Below are 9,024 nucleotides of genomic sequence, written 5' to 3'. Positions count from 1 at the left end.
TGCTGCACGTTTAATACAGACAGAATTCCATGCATTCTGCTTTTTATTTATTTATTTGTGGGTTTTTCAGAATGCATAACTTAAAAAGAAAAATCCAAGAGTAAAAGCTTAAAACGAGTAAAAACCACCTGAATCCAACGTCTCCCAGTAAACATGGCCCAGGGTTGCTTAGTCTGCAGATCAAACTTCAAGCTGATCCCAAATGAGGCCATAAAATCTGATTAAACACCTAAATGTAAATGCATCTCTGAATTAATCCCTTTTGTTCCATAGGGCTTTTGTGTTTATGCTTAGGAGAAATGATGAGAATTCTGACAAGTAATATGATGCCAAGATAGGAAATCTTTTATTACAGAGAGAAAAAAAAAGAACAAAAAAACAAAAACTTTTCTTCCAAAATATAGAAATCTGTACAACTTCCGCACAATCAATTTACATGAACTGTACAAATTTACAGCAGTTCATCGCAACATACCCAAGGAAAAAGGAAACTCAACACAATAATGATGTACTGACATGAGATCACAAGATACAGCTTTTCCTGCTTGGGTAAGCTCAGATTTTTTTCTATTTTCTCATTTTGTATGTAAATAAGAACAAAAAAGGGAAAAAACAGAAAAAAAGAAATCAAAAAACAAAAAGGAAGAAAAAGAAAAAAACAAAAACAAAAGGATACGCCTATAGTTACAGATCATGGAAACTAAATTTTTTTTTAACCAGAAAACAACTTTGGTCCTTGCCAGCACTCCCATCACAAATGGCTTCACTTATGAAAAACATTATCCGTGTTAAAAGATGAAATACGTAATTAAAAAGGAGGAAAAGACCACCTAAAAACACTTCAGAATAGCAATTATTGGCACTTCCCATGTGTAATGTTATGCACTCTACCATTTGTTGTACAGTTACAATACATTCTATAATATGTAATAACACCTCAAATGTGAAAGTGGCAATAATTTGGCCAATCCATGACGGCATTAACGGTAAGAAAAAAACAAAACAAACTGCTGTTCCCTTCCGGTTTCATATCTTAACATGCACAACTTTTCCATAAGAGTATTTACGAAGTGTTTGACGCCTGAGTTTGGCAATACATTCCAGGAGAGACTTCTCGCGTCTCAAATAAAAAGAGAGAAGGAAAGAAAGAAAAAAAAAAAAAAACAGTCACAACTTCAGTTTGACATTTAGTGCATTTATGTGCTATTTTACTTCTGAATACTCAAAGCGCTCTCACAACTCTGTAACCTATGTGCACACGAGCTGAATGGATGACATTAAAACGTATGAAACTTGGTGGGTGGAGGGGATTTTTTTTTCTTCTTTATTTTTCTTCTTTTTGTTTTAGCTCTAAAATAAAAGAAGTGTTAAAAAAAGAAAAGAAAGTTTTTAGATTACAAGAGTAAGAGTGGATGCACATGAGAAAATGTGGATAAGTTACGGAAAAACGGAAAGAGAGAACCCCTACCGGCGCGTCTATAAAAAACACTGAGAGAAAAGTGAGACAAGACGATCATCTTGTTTCTGAAATATAGACCAATCTCAAAACATCTAGTCGGCTGACACTTAAAAAAAAAAAAAAAAAGAAGCTAAAATGGAGCAGCATGATTATTAAAAACAAAAACAATGGTCCACCATGGAAACCAAAGCTCTGGGCTCCCATCCCAGCAGGCTCCGATCTATCTTGCCAACATGGAATCACTGTTTTTTTCTATTTTTTTTTTTTCACAGATTGCTGAAGGGAGTATCAGCAGAGAGCAACGGCAGCAAAGGGGCGGTGGGGGTAGAGTGAGTGAGGGAGGGTTGCAGTGCATCAAAGGCTATAGCTATATCACCAATGATCTTTTCGGGGGGCTTAGTGGAGCTTATAGACCCCTCGGTGTGGTGATGAGTGGGGAAACCAGCCTGCCGTGACAGATCTGGCCCGGCGACTGAGGCCTGAGCAACACCGGAAGCCATTCCAGCGTCTGTTCCGTCACTCCGTTATCCACTCAACCTCAAAACCAACGAGTGAGGAGGGGAGGAATGGGGGAGGAGGAGGAGGAGGAGGGAGGGGGGGGACACATAGACAGCTGCCACCTTCTATTGTATGCATGTAAACAAAGTTGCTACTCACTCCGTGATTTAAGTGCAGCACAATCCAGTGAGATGAAACAATGGCCCAGTACCCTCAAGTTCTTCGTCATTTTAGATTCCACGTTCCCTCACGTCCAACCAAATCCACCTAATGCACGTGTGCTGGTTATCCGTCACCGCAGAGGGAGGGTGGAGGGCTTCTGGTCGAGGCGGGCGGGTTTTGGGGAAAATATAGATCTGAAGGAGGGGGGGGTTGGAGGGATTTTAGCTGCCCTGGACAAAAGAGTCTGGCCCTGGACCCCCCAACTTCTCTCCCACCCGAGCTTTCCCAACCTCGGCCGTCCTTACCCAGCTCCCCCGCGATGACAAAGGGTGATATGTGTCACATTAAGTCTACCTGAATCCACAAGGGGGGTCAGCTAGCAGCATCCCGGCTTGGTTTCGGCTGAACAGGAGGTCTGAACTAAGGAGTGGCATTTTTTGAGGCACCGGCACCCACAAACAAAACGAATTGGGTTGGAGCTGCCCGAATCTGGAAACGGGACCCAGGCAGGCACAAAATTTTGCCCAACATCACAAATCTTATAGTTCCCGGCCATGAGTTCTTAAGGCAGTGTAAACTAAACTTTCGACTTTGCTAATAATTTGAACGGTCTGTGCTCCAGGCCTTGTTTTAGGTAAAGTTAAACAAGTTTTCTTCTCTTTAAACGTGAATTGCCAACTGGAACTAAAATCTGAATCAGCAGTGCCATATGAATACCCCAACCATAATTGCAGAAAAACCAAAAATAACACCTACGCTGAAATGTTAATATCTACTAAATCAAAACGTCTTGTTTGAAGTTCAGAGTTGCACGGCCCCCTCTTTTTTTTGACAAACGTCACCAGACGGAGTTGACCGAGCAAACAACCAGAACTGGGAGAACTGCTGAGGCAAAAGATGGCATTCGAATGGATGGAATGGAGGCGATTTGTCTCTGAGAAGATCCACAATCCCAGGCAATCTCATATCAAAGTGCATTCAATTTCAACTCAAACTGGGCCACAAGACCAGAATTTGGGCAAACAGGGGCCCCTCCCACAACCCTCTTAGCTACAATTTTACTCTCGTTAATAAAGGAGATGACAAAGTGTCGACGAAAGAAGGGCATATGTAACAACATTAACGCAAGATCTTGATTGTGAACTTTTAGACAACATTCATTGACTTGAAGGGGAGCGATCCCCAAAGAAAGCTACACATACTTGGGCAATAAGTGAGGATGACAGTGCAATGGGACAGGCTGGTATCTATCGGCGTCACGACACATTTCAGGCAGACAGGACGCTGAAATAAAAAGGTTTTCTAAAACTCGCCACTGGTAGCGGGAAAGGGAGGGAGATGAGCTAAGGCCAAGGGCCTTTTCAATAGCTACAAGATAAAGAATGTACTCCTGTGGTCCAAAAAGTGGTTTCTTAGAAAATAGAGGTGCTTTTATTGGTTGCTTCTTTTTGGATTTTGCTTCGGCACGGCCTAAACCTCAACTTCCTCCCCGACCCGGGCGATGGGAACCGATGATCAGCGTGAGTTTTAAATCCCTGGAAAAGAATTCCTTACAACTTAAAACTGTTTTCGCTGCGGCGTGTCGACCGCGTAGCCATAGTACCCACAAGTACGTAAGAAAAGTGCAAAGTCAATGCTGATAGCCCCTTCAGAGGTGGAGCAGTTTAAAATGTTAGAAGTTGAGTTAGGGGTGTTGAATGCTTTGGAGCCCGTTTCCATGGAGGGGGGTTGGGGGGGGGGGATGTATGTTTCCTGCTTGGTTGGATGGTTTAGCTGCCCCAACAGTTCCATTTTCACAAAGCCTCTCCTAAAGAAAACGGAGTGGCCAGCTGATCCAATGACAACACAACAGATGATAACCGGGAGAGAAGGTAAAAAATATTGAACCTACAAGGTTTCCATCACCTGGACGATAGGCCACATCCTTTGTTTTTTTTTTTTTGTTTTTTTCTTCTTTCACTATTTTATTTCATATTCTTAGCTTTAAAAAGGCTCACCATGATCTTAACCAGCCACTGTGTAACCCTGAACAGAAGTAGGCTGGGGGGGGGCGACTGTGCACCACTCTAACTGGACACAGTCATCATGTTGTTGTAGGCTTTGGAGGGACTGTTCCTGCCCAGCACCCTCATTTCATCCTTACAGCTGAGGCGACTGTCCACCATGGGGCCAACAGAACCATGTCCTAAGGCATGGCCAGCAGACAGGGGCATGCCGACCGGCATGGGCTGGGACTCGTACAGGACACAGATGGAGCCATCCTCGCCGATGCGGTAGGACACCTCGAAGGGGTCCACCCAGAGCGTGAGCTCGCTGGGCAGCAGCAGGTAGAGTTGCTGGATGGTGAGGCCGATGCGCTGGCCAGCCTGCCCGACCAGTGGGTCCATCTTGTGATTGATGCGGATGCAGCGGTAACCCGAGCCCTTGCAGGGCTTGTCTGGGAACCAGTGGTGCTTATATTGCTCTGCAGGGGGGAAACAAAGGGAGAGAAGGTGGAGAGCGTTTAGCTACAGGGAAAGGTCTATGATCTCACGAGAGCACAGCAAAACAAATGGTGAAATTGCAGTTTAGTTGAGTGGGGTGCTGGGAATAAGTAGTTTTACAAGTTTGACAACCGACCCTCCTTCCAGACTTTGGTGGCCCTCTGAAGTGTTTATCATCATTTTAAGATTATCTAAAAGCAGTTAAGCATTTTGTTTTTCTAAAACTCTGTCCAAGTAGTGGGATAGTATGAAACTATGGTGTCTTACTCTGTCTTTTAAAGCAACGAGAGTCTCATCATGAGAAATTCCCAGAACAAAATGTGTGCATTTCTCCATTTTGTCCATGAAATTATTTAAACTGGAAAATGGGTCTCCAGCTAAATAGAGCAGACATGGTGCACGTAATACAAATACACAAAGTTATGGTGAGGAAAAACAAAACAAACGAACAAAAAAAACCCCAACCAAAATAAAAAAAAAAAACACACCACCTCCTGCTGCAGACATGATAAGCTGCTATGAGCAACCGGCCAGCGGCAGACTCAGCCTACGTGACACAAAGGGATCGCCACTGAATTGCACAATTTCTCCTCTGGCCTTCACCAAAAAAAAAAAAAAAAAAAAAAAAAAAAACTCCCATGACTCAGTGAACAAAAACACCAAAAGTGTCCCAGACAGCCATTTGGGACACAAAGCTCCACCCCCTTAAAGGGAGAGGCTGTGTTTTTCTCCTTTCTCCCTTTGTGCAAGTTTCAGAGGTCCAGTGAAACCAGTGATGCACAGCTGCTCTCTGTACAACTCACTTTAATGTGATGAATGATGAATCTTCTGTGGATGTAAAGGTGTTTTAGTGATGTGGCCTAAATGCTACACATTAGGACAGCTGTAGACCACATTTGTTTTGTCACTGACATTTTCATGCAACAGGAACTCTCCTGCTATCCTGACTAAATTTCCAGTGATGGCGACACTAATGTGACCAGTAAGAGAGAAAAAAAAAAAGGGGGGGGGGGCATTTTGGCATTCAGACCGAAGCCCGCAGGCCACCTGTATGCATCCCTAGGATAATGCCGCCCCCCACCCCCATGCCTTATCGCAGACGGCTGTATACAGCCGAGCTAATGGAGGGCCTGGCACTCATGAAAGAGTGGCCTCAGCTTGAGCGACAAAGGCAGCTGCCGACAAACCCCGGAGCAGCTGGGAAATGATCAGCTCAGCAGGGCCTATTCTTCAAATGAGGGCGATGTGGGGGTGGGGTGGGTTAGTAGACAACTGTGCACTTAACCTTAAGAGTTTTAACCAAGGCATGTTGTTTATGCATTTGTTGCTGACCTCAAACATGTATCATGTGAACACCTCGATGTCCCAGTTAGCAGGTCGCTGGGTGTTTTGCGCTTAAAGCGGCTCTGTCGGGGCATCAAGTCGAGTCTTTATAAACCACAGCTATGAAACCGACGTGGTGGTAAACTCCCCCACAACTCTTTGAAGGACCCTCAATATTTTTAGCATAGAGACACAATACAGTGTTGCCTGTATTTGTTTCCAGTACAAAGGATCTCCGGCCAGTTTAAGGGCCCAAAACACGGCTCGTTCTGACCTCGTGTTTTTGGGTTTTGTTTTGTTTTCCTCTACATTTTGGCAATAAATTAGACCTGAACCATATCAGCTTTGGACAACAAAGGCATCACAAAACAAGAACAAATAAAAAAAAGGTAAATTTGACTTAAAAGTGCTCCATAGATGTCGAAGCCCCAAAATAAACTTTTGAAGTCAATTTGATGAAAACCGCAGCTGAATCAAAGCATCAAAAATATAAATAAGAATATAGTAAAACGAGTTTGTTTAAACATCGCTCTCATTTCTCCCCTAACAAATGCTCCAGTTGACCGTGTTTAGTTAAAATGGTTTTGATCCTAAACTCGACGCATATCCCGTTAAGGCGCTATTGGTCTGGGGAAAATTTAGGTCAGTGGCCTCTGCGCGTTAACTGGAAAGAGGCAGATGTATGGGAGCTTAGAAGTTCCGAGGCCGGAATATGTTCAGGGCAGGAAATGAGACACACGCAGCTCTGTTCAGTGGAAAAACACTGCCTTAATCCTCAGCAGCATCCAAACAGCCTGTGTGTACAGTCATAAAGGCGCACACTTTCACTATATATATATATATATATATATATATATATATATATATATATATATATATATATATATATATATATATATATATAAAACTTCAAAGGAGCAAATCGTAAAAGGATTAATCGTAGGAAATTAAACGAATCTTGGTTGTACTTGTGAACTTGAACAAATACAGAACCAGATCCAATTTCTTAACAACGCGCGCATTACGCATGAACAACAGCGCTCACTATTGTTACCGTCTAAATATTTTTATGAAAAATGTTATTTCGCAAAAACAAAATGTCTGGCTGTATGTGTTTCGACGTGAATCCATTCTCTCTGATGCATTACGTAATTGAGCGGCCCCACTGGAGCTTGTTTTGCTCAGAGCCCTCTGTACTCTCACAGCTTTGTCGAGAGAGGCGCACTTCCTCGTTCGAGCGTCTTTTTTTTCCCCACCCCCACACTCTACCCAAAATACGCGGATTTTTCACTCTTTGTTGCTTTTGTTTGATATGAAATAAAATTATAACCCCGGCGCTTACATGGAACCATCGACCGATCACCCATTGCGCTCTTAGTTTTCTTGTTTTTCGCCGCTCTCCGACGTGCGCAAACAGCGGCGGCGCTGATAGTGAGACTTCAGAGAACAAAGAGAGGCTTCAGCTCAAACATTAAAAGACGAGTTTCTACACTTCTGCTTACATTTAAGAGTCTAAAATACAAGTTGCGTGTACTGGGAGTTGAATCGTTTACGCATTTGGATCATTTGGGTTTTCTGGGTTTCTTACCTGCCAGAATGTCCTGTAAGCTTTGGCTGAACGTTTGGACCTGTCGGTCGTTTACGTGTCCTTTCACCCTCAGGAATCTCGACAGAAACCCGACGGCGGCGTTTATTTCTGGTTTCATGGTTCCACGGGCACAAAGGGTATGCATTGAGAAAGGCCACGGCGACGATCCGTGCGATTTCTTGCTGTTTTTTTTTTTTCTTCTTGTTGCTGTTTTTTTTTTACGTGTTTTTCCGACAGTTCGTCTTTCCTCTCGTTGCGGCGCAGGGATCCTGATGCGTTGCTGGTTTTCTTGGCATTTATTTGTCGAGGTACGAGGAAGTTTTCTCAGATGGTCCGTGTTGGGGAAACAAGCGTCTGCTATTCGTAAATACAGAGAGGGGGGGTTGGGGGAGGTCCCGCCAGACAACCTGCACCAACCCTTCTAGCTTGCTTTTCTCCTCCAGAGTGGGGGTTTCACAGAGGAGAGCCGCGCTTTTATAGCGCCTTTACCCCTCCTCTATCCACACCTACGTCACTAAACTCTACGGCAACTAGCCCGACCAATCAACGCGGCTCGGACGGGAACCGTGGACGCGCATTCAAGGAGGAGGAAAAGCGTTGACGTCACCGGAGCTGAAAATAAACAGAGGCACACGGCGTGAAATTGTGCTGCGTTCCCGTACCGTCGGAAATACGGGCAGCGAGCGGAATCGAAAAGAGGAAGCGACGACTGGCCGAGAAGAAAAACAAAGGGACGAAATGTGAAATCCTAAGAAGATGCGTTTTCTGCGGCAACTCTCAGCGCGTGTAACACCAAAACAATGCCACGTTAGCCATTTTACTGAGTCTTTAAAGTTCATTGGAAGCGTCGCCTACCCACACAATGGCAGGATATACTGAAGATGCATTGTGCACTGCAGAATAATTAAACTGTCACATTTTGTCAAGTTTTATTTTATTTGGATTTCATGTTAGAGCCTGGCACAAAATAGGGCATTTGGGGTGGATCTGGAAAGTATAGTGTACTCATTTGTATTTACCCCTTTTCCACTCATATGACGAAATGAAGTCCAGTGCAACTAGTTGTTTTCAAAAACCACCTACCTGGGTGTTATTTAATCACAGTGTAAATTGTCCAGAAAAGGTCAGAGGATGTTCCTTTTTCAAACCCCTGAGCCAAATAATCTAACCACCGTGTTTATACTCAGTTCATACTCACTTTGGATGGAGAGTGTCAGGGAGCAAAAAGTTTAACTCGAGCCTAAGATTCTCAACTGGTTTAAGTTTTGGACTTTCCCTGGGCAAGCCAGAGGCTCTCAAGTAGCCCAGAGTTCAGTTTCCAATGTGTCTGGAGCGCAAAAAACAACAACATAAAAAGATGCAAATATAAGCCATTTATTACCAATCTAATGGTTTGTATTACATTAAATCATTGGGGCACATAGGGTTTGTGCTTTGTGTATTAGTGTACACGTTCCTTTCATTTTTTTAATGCAAGTATGCAAGAGCCTGTGCTCTCATAGCCCCCCTAT

General features: G+C 43.6%; 1 protein-coding gene across 1 annotated transcript; it reads right to left on the bottom strand.

Moving 5' to 3' along the window:
• Positions 1 to 322: 322 nt before the first annotated feature.
• Positions 323 to 7,973, bottom strand: btg1 (B-cell translocation gene 1, anti-proliferative). Its single transcript, XM_036149077.1, has 2 exons — positions 7,514 to 7,973; positions 323 to 4,583 (listed from the first exon to the last, which is right to left on the bottom strand). The coding sequence occupies exons 1-2, from the start codon at positions 7,656 to 7,658 to the stop codon at positions 4,186 to 4,188; spliced, it is 543 nt and encodes a 180-aa protein (XP_036004970.1). The 5' UTR covers positions 7,659 to 7,973; the 3' UTR covers positions 323 to 4,185.
• Positions 7,974 to 9,024: the final 1,051 nt, after the last annotated feature.

Source organism: Fundulus heteroclitus, chromosome 17 (assembly GCF_011125445.2).
Source record: "Fundulus heteroclitus isolate FHET01 chromosome 17, MU-UCD_Fhet_4.1, whole genome shotgun sequence".
NCBI classification, from domain to species: domain Eukaryota; kingdom Metazoa; phylum Chordata; class Actinopteri; order Cyprinodontiformes; family Fundulidae; genus Fundulus; species Fundulus heteroclitus.
The sequence above is the reverse complement of the archived record's forward strand: the minus strand, read 5'-3'. Positions and strand labels throughout refer to the sequence as shown.